The sequence below is a fragment of the Brassica oleracea genome, chromosome C1, assembly GCF_000695525.1.
Source record: "Brassica oleracea var. oleracea cultivar TO1000 chromosome C1, BOL, whole genome shotgun sequence".
Taxonomy (NCBI): Eukaryota; Viridiplantae; Streptophyta; class Magnoliopsida; order Brassicales; family Brassicaceae; genus Brassica; species Brassica oleracea.
This window is the reverse complement of record NC_027748.1, coordinates 4,617,102-4,634,020: the sequence shown is the minus strand read 5'-3', so window position 1 is coordinate 4,634,020 and position 16,919 is coordinate 4,617,102. Positions and strand designations below refer to the sequence as shown.

Genomic DNA, 16,919 nt, shown 5'->3' with positions numbered 1-16,919 from the left:
TGTTAATTTTATTTCTTTATGATTCATCAATTTGAATCTCATAACCATATAATTCTCTATTTGAATAGACAAAGGGGAAAACATACCTTGTGAATCCATGACTCAATGATCTATGGCAAGAGAATGGATCTTCCAATACAAACCCCTTTTTGACCTTAGCTCTCCATTGATGGGATATGGAGTTTTTCACTTAATGTCAAGTTAGGTTGCATTGGGGACCATAACCCATGATGTAGAAGTAATTTCTTGTTCAACCCTTCACTAAACTAGAAATCACATAAGGCATCCACATATAATATTTCATAACATTTTATGCCCAAACTTATTAATGGTCATATCACATTTATTCCTTAACATATGTGACCCAACCAAAATGATCTTACAGTTTGATGATTGTGTTTTTGTTCTTGTTTTTATTGAACTTGTTGTTTCGATTTGTTTTGAAAGCGTGAAACGAAAAAAGACACCTGTGTTGTGGTGTTTCACTTGTCTTCTTTTCTTTCTTATTTGTGGTGGATCTCTTTGGAGATCTAATCAATTGTGTTGGCAGAATCATGATGTTGACACGAAGGTCGATTAATTTAGACATAAGCATAAACGCATATCGTGCTGTATATCAATTGTTAGTGATTTTTGCTTACGTATCGATCATATATGAACTCTTACAAAATTGTTATAATTTGATTGGTCGATGGTTTTTAATTTTTTATTTATTTTAATTAGATCTAAAAAGAAAAGATAAGTCTATAACCAATAAATATCACTTGCCAAATATAAAATATTAGTTACCTTATGGTAACTCTTAAATATAAAAAATGATCAATTTATTTATGTTTCTATAATTTCAACAATTAGTTACCATAAAGTAATTATAATTTTAACAATTAGTTACCATAAATCATAATTTGTAATATTATTATGTAATATTATTTAAAAGTAAGCAAAATTGTTATGTAATATAATTTCAACAATTAGTCACCTATGATCAACACGTAAGCAAAATTCATTAAAGTGTTCAAAATACAGAAGTAGGTAACTAATTGTTGAAATTATTACAAATAATGATTTATGGTAACTAATTGTTGAAATTATAGAAAGAGAAATAAATTGATCATTTTTTATATTTAAAAATACATAAAATAATAAACGACAAACCTTTTATATAAATCAATATAATGATTTTATATTCTTATTTAAAAGCATTATATTTTATATAAATTATCATAATAACTATTAACATCTCCTAAAGTTCATACTATATGCTTTATAAATCATCTATAAAAACATTTATCAAATTATTTATCTTGGCTTATTATATATTTTAAATTATTATAAGAGTTTGTAAATCATCTATCTATCTTATTAAAGTAGAAGTACTTTAAGTTTTTGTTTGCCAACATAGATAGCAATTAAAAAAAATAGTGATCTTTGGAAACATGGATACGAGTAAGTTAGAAAAAAAAAAGTAATGGGCTTATGCTATTAAAAAAATTGGAAGTCCATTACATTAAATTAAAAACTAATAGGCTTATGTTACTTGATATACATATTCAACTCAAAATAATGATTTAAAATTGATTTATATCAAAAATTCATTCAAAAATATACATATATTCAAATTAAATTTTTACTAACATATTTTTCAATAACCATTATAAAAATGTTTTCAATATATATAAGAAAAATACAGTACAAAGCTCAATTCAAACACCAACTTAAATTATGATTTTTATATTTCATATTGAAATTTAAAAATATAATATATGTGATTATATATATGATTGTACGTATAAAATATTATTAATTATACGATTACTTATTTGATGGTACGTATAAAATACGATTAATTATATGATAACACATATTTTTGTAACCTATGATGACACATATAGAATATATAATAGTGATTAGGGGTGGGCGTTCGGGTTCGTTTTCGGGTCTGTTTGGGATTTTGTGTTCGGTTCAAATATTTGAGGATTCGGTTCGGATCTGGATAACCAATTTTAATTATTTTAAAAAAATTAAAATTTATTATATGCTTTAGTTTTTTAAAAATCTATAAACAATAAAATATATTACATATAAATTTGAATAACATATGTCAGAGTACCTAACTTAACATATAATATGGTTTGGTTTAAATGTTTGTATATAGAATTAATAATTATTTAAGTATTTTTGGAGTCTTGAGTATATTTTAACTATTTACAAGTATTTAAACGTACTTAAAAGTATCATATATATTCAGGATGTTCTTATATTAATATATATAAGTATATAAATCTATTTTTGATACCCAAAATTTTGAATAAAGATAATTATATATATAAGTATATAAATCGGATTAGGTTTCAGTTCTTCAAATACCAAAATTTTGAATAATTCAGATATTTAATCAATTTTGGTTCGAATTTGGTACTACTTATTCGGATTGGGATCAACTCGGTTCTTCGAATTCGAGTTTTTTACCCAACCCTAAATAGGGACATAAAAACAAATAACATCATATTTACACCCGCCGGGCGTGCGGATCAAAATCTAATAAAAACTTAAAATCAAAGCGATGATATATTAATTGAGAAGTTATTTAAGAGATTTTTGGTTTATGAAATAAAGTAAAACCTTTTATAAATTGATTGTTGATAATTTATAATTTCGATTCATTTTTAGTTATTTTAATTAGATTTAAATAAAAAAATAAATCTATAAATAGTTAATATCACTTGCCAAAAATCTACATAATATTACAAATAATTATTTATAATAACTAATTGTTGAAACTATAGAAAGAGTAATAATGTTTGATCATTTTTATATATTTATAAACTACATAAAATAGTAAACAAAAAGTTTATTAAAATTGGTATAATGATTTTATATTCTTATATAAAGCCTTATATTTGTATATGGCCTTATATGTGTATATAAAGTATTATAATAACTATCAATATCTAATAAAATTCATACATGCTTTATAAATCATTTATAAAAATTATAAATACATTTATAAAATTATTTATCTTGGCTTATCATATGATTTAAATTATGATAAGAGGCTTTAATTTATTTATACAAGCTCATAAATTAATTTATAAAATATATTTTTGAATTTCATTTTATATTAAATGATAAATCACTTAATTGATTTTTTCTTAGGTGTCGATCATATATAGAGTTTGAGAAAATAAAATTATAATTTGATTTGTTAATGGATTTTCAATTTTTATTTATTTTATGAGTACGAAAATTAGTTCTAGAAATAGTTTGATCAGTATCCAAACGAGCATAAATATATTGCACAAAATAATTTATGGTAATTAAATATGTGATTTATATAATATATATAATTCTTCATAAAATCATTTTTAGCAATCAAGTATTTCTAAACTATATAAAATATTCCAAAAGCTTCAGTATTATATACCTGAAAAATGAAGTAATTTTATTAAAAACTGAATCATGAATATTGAAAGAGCAAACATCAGAAGATTATTTACTAACATTACATCCTTTTATCATCTCACGGTTTCTAAAATGATATCTAAACTTAAATAGCTCGACCATATAGTTGGGTGGGGTTATCGCTTATCATTGAACAACTTTGACATGAGTGGTTGGCCATCTTACAACATGTCTGCACTAGGAACCTTCTTACAATACACCCTTAAGTCCTCAACCCTTTAATTAATATTATTGAAGTCTTTTTGAATGATGCACTATATAGTATCTAGTATATATTATAATTAGTATCACATAGAACATAACTTGTTTGCTAATATAAAAGAGTCAAAGCTCATGTCATATTTGACCAACCAACAGCTTGACCGACTCAAGACTTCCCATGGGTCCAAGGCCATAGTGGTCGTTGAGGTATTGGCTCAATGTAATACCACGGGCTATGGAATCCCGCTTAATTAAAAACATTTGCTCTTTTCTTCAAACATAAAACCAGATATAGAAAATGATCTCCCTCTCATATGATATATTTTTTTCATTTGTGTTTTTCTTTCATGTTGTTCATAAATAACAATAAAAGAATGCATTACAATCTCTTAAGTCTTAAATTATAAACTTGTTAAATACTAGTTATTTCAAGCTGGATAATACTAATAAAAATATCTTAAACATGGGTTTGATAAAACAGGGAGATGATACATAAACATAAGTTAACCATGGCTAAAATCAAACGCGGTAGGTCGGTTTGACCGATCTGGTTTGGTGAGCGGTGGCAATAGTCTCACCACTCCAACCACGAAAAATAAAAATAATTATTTTAATAAAATATATATATATAACTCTCTTCTTCTTCCTCACATTTAATTTCTCCCAAAAGAGTCTCTCTCTCACCTACACCACACCTAACCAAACGCTCCGAGAGATCTTCTTCTTCTTCTTCTTCTCATTCTTCGTCTAGGCAGCACACCAACACGCCACCATGTCCTCAACTCCCATGAAAGCGTCTCCCTTTGATCTCATGTCCGCCATCATCAAAGGAGAGCCCGTCGTCGTCTCCGACCCGGCCAATGCCTCCGCCTACGAGTCCGTCGCCGCCGAATTGAGCTCAATCCTCACCGAGAATCGTCAGCTCGCCATGATTGTCACCACTTCCATAGCTGTTCTCATCGGCTGCATCGTTATGCTCGTCTGGAGAAGATCCGGCGGCTCCTCCGGGAACAGCTCCAAACGCGTCGAGACAACGCTTAAGCCGTTGGTGATTAAGCCTCGTGAGGACGAGGTTGATGATGGGAGGAAGAAAGTTACAATCTTTTTCGGTACACAGACCGGAACTGCTGAAGGGTTTGCTAAAGTAAGTTGCTTTGGTCCAAAACAAAGCTTTTGATTCAAAACAGAGCTTTTGGTTCAAAACAGAGCTTTGGTTTCAAAAACAGAGTGAAGATGATGAAAGTTAACATTTTGATAATTTGTAGGCTTTAGGAGAAGAAGCTAAAGCAAGATACGAGAAGATCAGATTCAAAATCGTTGATTTGGTATAATACCCTACCCTTTTAGAAAAGCTCGAACCTTTCTTGTTTATTTCGATTCTGATTCTGATTTGTTTTAACAGGACGATTACGCGGCTGATGATGATGAGTATGAGGAGAAGTTGAAGAAAGAAGATGTGGCTTTCTTCTTCTTAGCCACGTTAGTTTTTTTTTTTTTTTTAAAGCTCTGGTTTTGTCTTTATTGAAGTTGATCTTGATTTTTTTACAATACTTGGTTGTGTAGATATGGAGACGGTGAGCCAACAGACAATGCGGCGAGATTCTACAAATGGTTCACCGAGGTGAGTCTTTTTGTTGCTTGGGGGGGGATCTATTAGTTGTTGTAACGAGTGTTTTATGTTTACTTGTTTCTCAAGTTTTGTACATGTGTTATGTGTGTTACAGGGGAATCACAGAGGAGAATGGCTAAAGAACTTGAAGTATGGTGTGTTTGGATTAGGAAACAGACAATACGAACATTTTAATAAGGTTTTTTTTTTAAATTGATTCTTTATTTATGTTTTTTTATTATTTTAATCTTGTTTAAACTGTTTTGTTTGTTTTTGTAAATCTGTGTTGCAGGTTGCCAAAGTTGTAGATGACATTCTTGTGGAACAAGGTTTGTTTGTTTCTTTATTTTTCATCATTCGTCTTGTATTATAGTTTTCTAACTTGATGACTTGGTTTGTTTCAGGTGCACAGCGTCTTGTACATGTTGGTCTTGGAGATGATGACCAGTGTATTGAAGATGACTTCACCGCTTGGTATTTACTTAGTCTTTGTACATTCCTACTTTGGACATTTGTTTTTTTATTTTATTTTCTGAGCTCAGTTTGTTATCTCTTGCAGGCGAGAAGCATTGTGGCCGGAGTTGGATACACTGCTAAGGGAAGAAGGTGATACAGCTGTTACACCATACACTGCTGCTGTGCTAGAACACAGAGTTTCTATTCACAGCTCTGAAGATGCGTTGAATGAGAAAAACTTGGCTAATGGGAATGGTCATGTAGTCTTTGACGCTCAACATCCTTACAGGTGAGGCTTCTTCTTTTTTTCTTATAGTACTGTCTTATTAGTTTGATCTAATCTTTGCTTTGTTTTGGTGATTTAAAGGGCAAATGTTGCTGTGAGAAGGGAGCTTCATACTCCAGAGTCTGACCGTTCATGCACACATTTGGAGTTTGACATTGCCGGAAGTGGACTGACGTGAGTTTTACTGATATTTAAGAATGTATATACAGAAGCAGCGGGAATATTCTTGAAGAATTAACATGAATATATGTTTTGTATCTTGTTTGTCAGGTATGAAACTGGAGATCATGTTGGTGTACTTTGTGATAACTTGAATGAAACTGTAGAGGAAGCGCTTAGGCTGCTGGATATGTCACCTGATACTTACTTCTCCCTTCACTCCGATAAAGAAGATGGAACACCAATCAGCACCTCTCTTCCTCCTCCATTCCCACCTTGCAACTTGAGAACAGCGCTTACACGATATGCATGTCTTTTGAGCTCTCCTAAAAAGGTTGGTTGGTTGGCTTCACATCTAATCGTCATACATTGATATTTAAAACTCAATTTGTATTCATGCTTAATCTTCTTGCAGTCCGCTTTAGTAGCTTTGGCTGCTCATGCATCTAACCCTACCGAAGCAGAGCGACTAAAACACCTTGCTTCACCTGCTGGAAAGGTTTGTGCCATGCGGTTCTTGATTTTTTTCATTCTCTGGCAAGTACTATAATTGTTTTTATCTTTTCAACAACACAGGATGAATATTCAAAGTGGGTAGTAGAGAGTCAAAGAAGTCTACTCGAGGTGATGGCTGAGTTTCCTTCAGCTAAGCCGCCACTTGGTGTCTTCTTTGCCGCAGTCGCTCCGAGGTTGCAGCCGAGGTTCTATTCAATATCATCATCTCCCAAGTGAGTTACTTACTTCTCATTGTCTTCTTGGTCTTTTGTTTTCTGATTTTTTTGTAGTGTATTGACCATTCTCATGTTATCTTGTATAGGATTGCTGAAACTAGAATTCATGTCACATGTGCACTTGTACATGAGAAGATGCCAACAGGAAGGATTCATAAGGGTGTGTGTTCCACTTGGATGAAGGTAAAAAAAGAGAGTTGTGATCTTGCCAACATGATGTGAACTCTTAAGGATTAAATCTTGGTGCTTCTTTTGTTGGGTTGTAATAACAGAGTGCTGTGCCTTATGAGAAGAATGAGAACTGTTCCTCAGCGCCAATATTTGTTAGGCAATCCAACTTCAAGCTTCCTTCAGATTCTAAGGTACCGATCATCATGATTGGTCCAGGGACTGGATTGGCTCCATTCAGAGGTTTCCTTCAAGAAAGGCTCTCGTTGGTAGAGTCTGGTGTTGAGCTTGGACCATCAGTTTTGTTCTTTGGATGCAGAAACCGTAGAATGGTAACTACAACTCAAACTTATCATTTATCATCATCGGTTTGTTCAGTGTCCTCAAGTCTTCTCATATGTATAGGATTTCATCTACGAGGAAGAGCTCCAGGGATTTCTTGAGAGTGGTGCACTCTCAGAGCTAAGCGTTGCCTTCTCTCGTGAAGGACCAACCAAAGAATATGTACAGCACAAGATGATGGACAAGGTAATGAGCTTAATAACCAGATCTTTGCATAGGCTTTCAGGTTCTTGAACTGACAAATTTTTGTGGTATGTTGTAGGCTTCGGAAATCTGGAACATGATCTCTGAAGGAGCGTATGTATATGTTTGTGGTGACGCAAAAGGCATGGCAAGAGACGTTCACAGATCTCTCCACACCATAGCTCAAGAACAGGTTCGGATGAGACCCCCAAAATCTTAGAAGACATCAATCTCAACCTGTCTGGAGAGGGTTCTTACTTGTGTTTTGTCATTGTTTTCAGGGATCAATGGATTCTACAAAAGCAGAGAGCTTTGTGAAGAATCTGCAAATGAGTGGAAGATATCTTAGAGATGTATGGTAACGAGCGCCCCCACCCCCCCACCCTCAGACGCTCACTGTGTACTTGTACAGAAATGCCACAGCATGATGATCATTAAGTTGTGATCGCAAGCCTCCTTTTCATCCATTTTATTTCATAATAATTATATTTTTTCCAACCCTTGTTATATAGTCCCCACACAACATAATGAAAACAAAAACGCATAATATGTGATGTGGTATTTGTGAAACAGTTGTGTTATATACAACGTCTGTAACTTTGGTATGAATAACTCTTTTTGAGACATAGATTTAAATAATATTATGCCTCCGTCTTCATATATTCGTAAAATACATGTGGTTACATGCACTGACGCACACAAGTAACACAGACTACACAGTATTATAAATTGGCGAAGATATTGTGTTTTTATTTGTCAAAGAAAGATCTGGTCTTTTTAAAAATAAAACACAAATTGGGGCAACAGTGAAGAGGCAAAAAGAGTTATGTCGCGGTTCTTTGAATGTAAGAGGCAAATGGATTAGTAATGATTATGGATGACTGAAACCTTCTACTTGGTTTCAAAGCGTTTTTTGGTGGTTGGTAATTATTATTTAAAAACGAAACATGAAAATAATGAGTTGAATGGTTATGAGGTAGCTTAGCTGGGAGCATATTGTAGATGTGATTTAATACCATGTGAATTACATTGATACGTGCGAAATTAAGTTGGTGGAGTATAGGCTACACTCTTCAACAATAACATGTTTCTTTCCTCTTTCAACTACCTTTTTGGTCTTGTGTGTTTCTCATAAACCAGCCTTCTTATCGATTAGCACTACAAAAAAAAAAAGTAGGATTTGTTAACTATAATGTAATTGTTTGTAGGGGTTCATCCTCGACCCGCGTTTATTGCATGGTTACTGGACACTAGTAGTACCATCTTTTTTGATAAAAGAAGAGGTCAGACAAATGAAAAATCAAGTGGACATTGTCACACTCGTAGGTGATGCACATGTATAAATAATCTCACATGATTGCATAAATGATTTATGTATTTCACATCTAAAATTTGGAGGAACACACAAATCACTCTTCGATCACCCTTACGGGTTTTGGTTGTTTACAGTGATTTGTTGTTATATTTTTTAACGGCCCATTGTTACATTCTTTCGGCCCATCTGTAACTTGTTCAGACTTGTCCAAAACACACGTCATACAAACAACTTTATTGTTCTAAGGTATGGTACAAATAGTTTAGGTGACTTGAACTACTTTTACTTGTAGCACCATCTTCTTTAGGAGGTCCAGAAGTAGATGATGCAGAGTCATCAATCATGTCGAAAGGAACCAGTAACCTTTCTTGTTTTGGGGATTGAACGTATCATTTTGTTTTGAATATGTATAATACTAATAAAATGTCCACTAATTATTATTTTTGGGGTAAACATGTTATGAAAGGTCCCCTAATTGCATTTTTTTTCATCTTTAACTGAACAAAAAATTAGCCGGCATCGTCTTTGACCATCCAACAGATACTTATATTATTTATATTCTAATTGAATTCTAAATTATTCAAAATTAAAATGACTAACACGAGTTGTTCAGAAGTCACGTATATGACAAATCAATTTGGGTGAACCACCCATGATATTCTTTTTTTTTTCCCATTAATATCGATAAACCCAGTGCACAGTATTTGTCATTTTAGGTCAGTTCATAAATAAATAAAATAAATAAAAATGTTCTCTTAATTAGATAAAGAAACACGCTTATAAGATAAATATAAAGTTATCATATCATACTTCTATTCTCGTTTGAACAAAACAAAACAAAACAAAACAAATAACTTTTTGGTGAACTCAAAACTCTTGTTCTTGTGTTTTCAAGACTTTTTTTCCTCTCTGGCCCGGTTATCGAGAAACCAGATCTGAGAACAATTTTTGATGCCGGCGACGCTCGCCGGCGTCGTCTTTGCTCCTCCTCCTCTCTGCTTTGCCCCGACGACGCTCTCTCTTCACTTTGCTCGTTTCTACACTCTTCTTTTGTCATAGTTCGTTCTCTTACATTAATGGCGACGACATAATTTATGGTTGTTGAGCGCGTAACCACCGGAACAGGTGGCTTCTCCTGGGATTCCGGGAAGGCTTTGTTACCTGGTCCGTTATCTCTCTGCTCCACCCCGTCTGGTCTCGTCATCTTCGTGACCCACAACCACCTCCGATTTGAAGAACTTCTTCGGCGCCTCCCCTCCGTTCATTTGCAACACCATTTCACTGCCTCAGCCTCCATCGAAAAGGCCCTCCTTGTTCGTGAGGGTCCACTGATTCGCCGACCAGATCCGAAAGATTCCGGCGAGGACAACCCCTCAGCAACGATTGTCTTTTATCCCTCCTCCGCCAGCATCTTCACCATCTCCAACAACCACCTTCGCCTCGCCACGTCTTGTCTTGCTTGGTCGGATGTCGACAAACAAGATTCAAAAGTTTGGGCCATGCCCATTAAGAGTGTTCTAAAGATTTCGGTTGTGTTCTCTGAGGTCTACTGTTCAAGCTTTATGTCATATCTTTATTGAAGATTTTACCGTTCATTGCATCGGAACCGTTACTATCTCGACCACCCTCCTCTTCCGAGGAGAAGACCTTACCACCATTTCCCACCACCATTTCCTTTTCCAATGGAAAGAGATGATTCCTCGGCTTCGTTGCCGAGCGTTTGTTTCAGGTTCCCCATCGGCTTGCTATCTTGTGGAGCGGTCTCTACGGGACCAGAAGATGCAACCGAGAGTATTTCGGTATCTCTCGTAGATGAGGTCTGGACCTCAACGTCACATTATGTGACTATTATACAGCTGTCCGACGTTGTCGTGAAAGCTCTCTCGACGCATTCAAGCATCGTTTTGAATTCGCTGTCATCTTCGGTTGAAGACCTATCTTGTTTAGTTTACTTATGTGTTGTATTTTCGGCTTATGGCCAAAGAGGATGGATAATTCCCTCTTTCTATTGTATGGAAGAAGTTTAAAGTTTGAATGAAAGTAAGTTGTGTTTCAAAAAAAAAAAACTTTTTGGTGAACTCCTGCGAATCATTATAGTTTTGCGTTTAAAGATAATATATTAACTTCCACCATATGATGTTGTTATATAAAAGGAAAACAAATCATATTTTGTGGTCAAGCAATGTGGATATGAGTAACCTAATTATGACTTGCAGGCCTTGAAGTTTAAGTTGATGTAAGTTGAAAACGAAAGAAAAAAGTGGAGTTTGTGGCTCTAACTGCTTCCCTTTACTTGTGTTCTGTAACAATTGATTACCTTTCATTACTCTTCCACGAGTTTTTTCTTTAATTTCCTTCTTTTTAAATCCTAGCAACAAAGTTTTTTCACTAATGAGCTATTATGGTCGTTTGCAATTAGTGTTGGCCGACGAAATGTTGCCGATCATTTACTCGCTAACCTCAGTTTCTCACACTGATTAATACCTCAACACTAGTTTTACATTATTTTGCAACCAATCACCATGTCTTAGTCTTTCTATTAACTAGTCTTGAATATATTTCCACAAACAATACTTCATACATTTTCTTTTGTAAACGTTCTTCTTTTAATACTTTTTTTTATATTCATATCTGAAACATATATTTCGTGAGAAAAGAAAAACAATTGATGTGAATTCTTTTCTGGAGTAGGGTTCCATTAATTGTGTGAATAATAAAAATGTAGTCTGTAGAGATCCTTATATAAAAGCCTCAAAATCTGATGCAACAAAATAAGAAATAAGAAAATATTTCATTTTTCAAACTGTACTATTTGTAACACTATACATAATGGTTTTAACCTTTAAGCCATATTAAACAACAACATATATGTGGCCAGTGGCCATTTACATGATCATTTGTAAGATCACAAATACTATATTGGTATTTCCAACTTGGAAAATTAGTTTCACAGTATTCTGCATTAGAAAAGTATAAACTGTGAAATTTTGTCAACTAGAGTTTCATATCAATGTTTCATTTTTTTTTTGGAACTCTCATATCAATGTTTCATATAAATTCAAATTTGATTGGGTAAAAATAATTAAATGTTTTGACTATATCTACTACTATCATTCTAGAGCATGCTTTTGGATCATACAATTTTCTCATGCGAAATAAAGCATAATTCAAAAAGATGATCATGATGAATGACATAGAGACTAGCGTCACTAAATCTTATTCGCTCTAAATATTTTGTTGGTTCATGTATAAGTACACAACCTCTTGGATAAATTCGTAGCAAGGTTCTGATTAACGAAACAACATGTCTGATAAAGGTGGTTGCTCTGTTTGTAGAGTAGTAAACATATATAGACGATTAGAAATTTTTATTAAAACCGAATTTACTTATGCAACAGTTTCAATATATAGCTAAATATATATAGTCTTCAATTGCTTAATAAGGTGGTTTAGTATTTTCCCTTTATGAAAAAAACAGTTGTGTCATTTTAACACGTTTCTCAAAATATGTATATTGAATATGCGATTGGTGTGATCTATACATACGATGATTCTGATATTGAAAAATGATTTTCAAATGTAAAAGGGATGCTTTGGATCAATGATGATATTGGTAACTTCCAATTCTGATTCTGGGGAGGGGTTAGGATGTGAACAAAAATGTTGTCATGTTTTTTTATTTGTTAAAACAATTGAAACAGTTTTAGTAAAAAAACAAACAAACAATTGAAACAGTAGTATATATATGTATGTGTGTGTGGTGACAAAAACTTGAAACTTTCTTCATTCTATCTCTCTCTTTTCCTAAAAAGACATGGAAACTTCACAAAACACCAATCTCCAAAACCCTAAACCCACAAAGCCATTTCATCGTTGCCTAGAAGAAGAAAAAGAAGAAGCACACTCTCTCCTAAATCTTCCCCTCAACGCCGAGAAACCCAATTCCACCGCCGCCACAACCACCACTGAAGACCAACGTAAACGTTCAATAGAGCTTTTTGAGTTCCTTACCTCAACCACCAACTATTGTTCTCCCGCAGAAAACATAATCTTCGGCGGCAAAATCATCCCCTTAAATTACCAAAACGCCATCCTTACCTCTCCCGAATACATTCGCCCTCGCATAAGCACAAGATCCGAGTCCTTATCCGCTATACAAGGCAACAAGCTTAACCGTCCCGTGGCACGTGACAATGCAAGACCCATGAGGATAAGCCGTTCTCTAGATCATCGCAACCTCACACGTGGATCAACAGCCGCACGTGGAAATGCTTCTCCGACAAAAAGTACGACAAAGCCAGAAACGGTCTCTTCGGGAAATAGAAAAAGTGTTAAACCGAGATGGTATGTGATCATGTTTGGACTGGTTAAGTTCCCGCCGGAGGCCGAGCTGAGGAATATAAAGAGCCGTCAGGTTCGCCGGAATGTTCCACCGGTTATGTTCCCGTCTCCTGCTGACCGGAGGCCTCGTAGAACTCGAGGGTCCTCACCGTCTCCTTATTGGAGGTTTCTCAACGCCTTGAGTTGCGAGGAGCCCACAAGTGTCGCTGCAACGACACCGCTTTGGCTTCCACATGCTTAAATTACTGTATTATCCCTAAGAAGTAAGAACTATAAACCATTGTGTGTGGCTACTACGTACTTGCTTTGTCGTCGACTGAGAAGGAGATAATCGTCATTTACTATAAGATAAAACGATATTGTAACTTATTTTGTGCAAGAAATGTCGATATTGTAAGTTATTTTGTTAATCAATATTGATAGTAGTTTGGACCATAACATACCTTTTTCTTTATGTTGTATACATTTTTTTTTCTTTTTTTTCTTTTGTATTTAAGCTCATTTTGTTTGAATATTTGAATACAAAATCGTTTAAATTTTTATAAAAATTAATTGGTTAGGTAGTGGAGGAATGAATGATATGATCAGAACTGGCACGAGAAGGACATGAACAAAATTTATTACTTTACTTTTCCCTCTGGGACTAGTCGATTTTTGATATAGACAGGAAGTTAGATAAGTTTCGTGAGCATTTATTTGTGCTTCGAAATGCATGGTTGATATATGGTATGATTATTCAAATTCCAATCTTAGAGACTCTGACGTTCACCGTCTTTTTGTCCAGAGACTTCTAGAATGAAATCCATTTCACCATATTCATGTGTCTATGAAACTACTACACAATACGGTAAGAAAACGTTATTTTTGTCTTGCGAATTGCGTATTTGCGACTTTGGATATTTGTATTATCAAAAGTATAATTTCACCATATGCAGGTTACCCATCATAAGCAATTATCAATCATGATGATCAGTTATAATTTCACTATAGATTGGTAGTTTGGTAATGAGCATTTTAAAAAAGAAGATCAGTCACTGATTCGAACCATAGACTTGCGAATTAAGTTAAGGGTCCAGGGGACAAAAATTGTCTGCTCCAAAGCGAGACAAACAAAAATTGGAGATATCATTTAACACAACACGCATTGGGTTTCTTCAGGGACACGTCTAAAGTTTATTAAATTTAGCTTATCCTTCTTTTGGCTTTTACCTGAGGTTTGCTCTTGACAAAGCTTTTCACTTCTCTTCCTTCTTGAAGAATTTGAATCAAGTAGCATCTAACGTATGTGCTCAATACAGAAGAATCTGTATAAAAAAACGTGCAAGATACAAGAAAGGAGTGTAACAACCAAATAAAACAGGGTGATCATCATGTGTTTAAAAGATCAGTTTAGAAAATTTAGAGCAATGAGTTAGATTCTGAAAATTCATTCATCTGTCGATCTTACTTGAGAGTTTCCGAAAACCCGGTTTAAGTTCTCAAAATCTTATACTGGTTGCTATTTAACACCAACTCAAAAATCCAATTTTCAAAGGACCATAGTGAACTTCAACAACCTTTAACCGTATCGATTTCACACAATTTTTTTACAAATAGACCTACGAAGTTACAAGTTCCTATATATGTTTCTTGAGGATGAAAGAAAGTAAAAGAAGGCAGGCTTGTTCTTGAGAAAGCCTTCAATCTCTCATCTTTCTTGAGGGATGTTGAATCATGTAGAATCTTAGGTGTGTTACCAATACGCAACAATCTTTAAAAACCTGCAAGAAAGGATGTAACGTTTAAAGACTATTGTACAAATCTTTAAAGTTATGATTTGGATTTTCAGAATATTAGTATTCACCTGTCAAATGTTCTTGAGAGTTTCCAAACCCACAGTTTAAGTTCTCAAGACTAATAAACTCCAAACAGCACTGCAATGTAAAGAAACTGATACTGTTAAAGAACAATGGTGTGGTGTGGTGTGTAACTCATGAGAAGCAAGAGAAGATGGGACTCACATAGAAGAAACAAGATTAGCGTGAAGGAAAGAATGAGCTGGACCGGTCTGCTAAATGGAACACGAAACCGCCTTTGATGATATCTGACTCTGTCAAAGATCTGCAAAACGATAAACAAACTAAGTAACTATAATCAAACACAATCGTATAGAGATGAGGTGAAGCTTACTAGGTTATAACCAAACAGAGGTTTAGATCCTTTCTCTTTAGGAGTGTCTTCAATGTCAAACACAAGCCTCTTCCTCTCCTCCTCTTCTTCCGCATCAACAGGAACATTAACCCTCAACGCAGTAACATTAGGAACATTCGGCGAACTCCATGTTCTCCTTGTCCCAAACCTTTTATCAGCCTGTTGCACGCGGATCATAGCATCAGCACTCTCAGGGCTACCTCCCTCGTCAATGTCTATCACACAGCTGTTGAACCCACCTAAGGAGCTTGTCGAGGAGTCTCTGAAGTTGATGCTACTCTCAGAGGTAAGAGAAGAGCCAGAGAGAAACATGGCAAGGTCATCACGCTCTTCTTTGTTAAGATCCACCAAACGCAGAGGATGTTGTTTCCCGTTCTCGGTTAAAGCCTCTTGCAGTGCGGTCTGCACTCGGTAGATCTGGTTCTCAATAGCGTTGACAAACTGTTTATGCCGAGTTAATGTGGTGTCGTCTCGGCAATGTCCGTGGCTTAACCTCACTGCCCTCTCAAACTCTTCCAGCTGATTCACATTACACAAACAATACACTCATTTGAATAATGAACAAAATAACTTGTGGAAGTGTGGATTCGAACCTGCCATTTGGCAGTGCTCAAAGCTGCTTGAAGTTCAATGCAGAGCTGGTCTGATTCCACGGTTACTCGACCTTGTCTCTTCTCTTTAATCCACAGCCTATACGCAGATTCCATTCTGGAAATACAGAGACAATAGAGCATTAGTTTTAATAAACCTCATAGAAAAAAAAATTGAAACTTGATTAAACTCAATTCCTTTTCACCTATTGCTAATAAATCAAATTACACATAAATAAAGTTGTCACCTTTGATCATGGTACAACCAAACAATTCACAATTACTCAAAGAACCCCTATAAAGCTTATGACTTTCTACATACAAACCAATCAACATGAGATTCAAAACAAAAGGGACATACGTATCGGCAGATTCTTGAACCTCCTCTGCTGCTGACAAAAAGACATCCTTTTGCCAAAGATCGAAGCTGTTAGCTACAATCATCTTTCTTCAACAATTGAAGAAGATTCAACGAAAAGGGTCTACACAGCAAAATCTATCGGAGGTTTATGTTCGATAGATTCTCTCTTCTCTTTTCTTCTGCAGGAAAGAAGGAATTTCTCTTTCTCTTCTTCCAGCTTTATGTGTTTTTGTTAATTCGTCTGATCTTTTTTTTTTTTGCTTCTTCACTTTTAATTTAATAAAAACGTTAATGGGAAGGTGAATAAAAGAAGATAACATGTTTATTTAGTAAATGTCTTGTTTTTAATTGGTAGACAGCGTAGCTTAAAATAGTCTTACCCGCAGGAGATAATTGCTTAGCGTTAGGAACTGAGAAAACATCAAGGTATGTTGGTTTTGTGGCCCCCACCCACTTGTCCCTCAACAAACATCCATCGTTATTAGCCAACTCAAATGGAATTTATTTACAAGAGTCAAATGCTAA

The 16,919-nt window shown here is 34.6% G+C and overlaps 3 protein-coding genes across 4 annotated transcripts; 2 read left to right on the top strand and 1 right to left on the bottom strand.

Annotated features, from left to right (window-relative positions):
• The first annotated feature begins 4,315 nt into the window (after positions 1–4,315).
• Positions 4,316–8,225, top strand: LOC106312921 (NADPH--cytochrome P450 reductase 2-like). The gene is made up of 17 exons (XM_013750619.1): positions 4,316–4,807; positions 4,929–4,988; positions 5,066–5,142; positions 5,227–5,284; positions 5,388–5,471; positions 5,565–5,601; positions 5,677–5,746; positions 5,832–6,017; positions 6,096–6,188; positions 6,285–6,507; positions 6,589–6,672; positions 6,750–6,901; positions 6,991–7,087; positions 7,177–7,404; positions 7,478–7,600; positions 7,677–7,790; positions 7,879–8,225. Exons 1-17 carry the CDS (start codon positions 4,436–4,438, stop codon positions 7,957–7,959), a joined length of 2,139 nt encoding a protein of 712 aa, XP_013606073.1. The 5' UTR covers positions 4,316–4,435; the 3' UTR covers positions 7,960–8,225.
• A 4,435-nt stretch (positions 8,226–12,660) lies between these two features.
• LOC106294594 lies at positions 12,661–13,692 on the top strand. Its single transcript, XM_013730202.1, has one exon. It carries the CDS (start codon positions 12,727–12,729, stop codon positions 13,492–13,494), a length of 768 nt encoding a protein of 255 aa, XP_013585656.1. The 5' UTR covers positions 12,661–12,726; the 3' UTR covers positions 13,495–13,692.
• A 1,032-nt stretch (positions 13,693–14,724) lies between these two features.
• On the bottom strand, positions 14,725–16,631 carry LOC106341560. Of its 2 annotated transcripts, XM_013780307.1 has the most exons (7): positions 16,395–16,631; positions 16,037–16,151; positions 15,558–15,962; positions 15,423–15,527; positions 15,254–15,353; positions 15,097–15,166; positions 14,725–15,013 (listed from the first exon to the last, which is right to left on the bottom strand). In XM_013780307.1, exons 1-6 carry the CDS (start codon positions 16,475–16,477, stop codon positions 15,147–15,149), a joined length of 828 nt encoding a protein of 275 aa, XP_013635761.1. In that variant the 5' UTR covers positions 16,478–16,631; the 3' UTR covers positions 14,725–15,013; positions 15,097–15,146. The 2 variants fall into 2 exon arrangements, with proteins under 2 accessions (XP_013635761.1, XP_013635754.1); XM_013780300.1 differs by having other exon boundaries at positions 15,423–15,962.
• Positions 16,632–16,919: the final 288 nt, after the last annotated feature.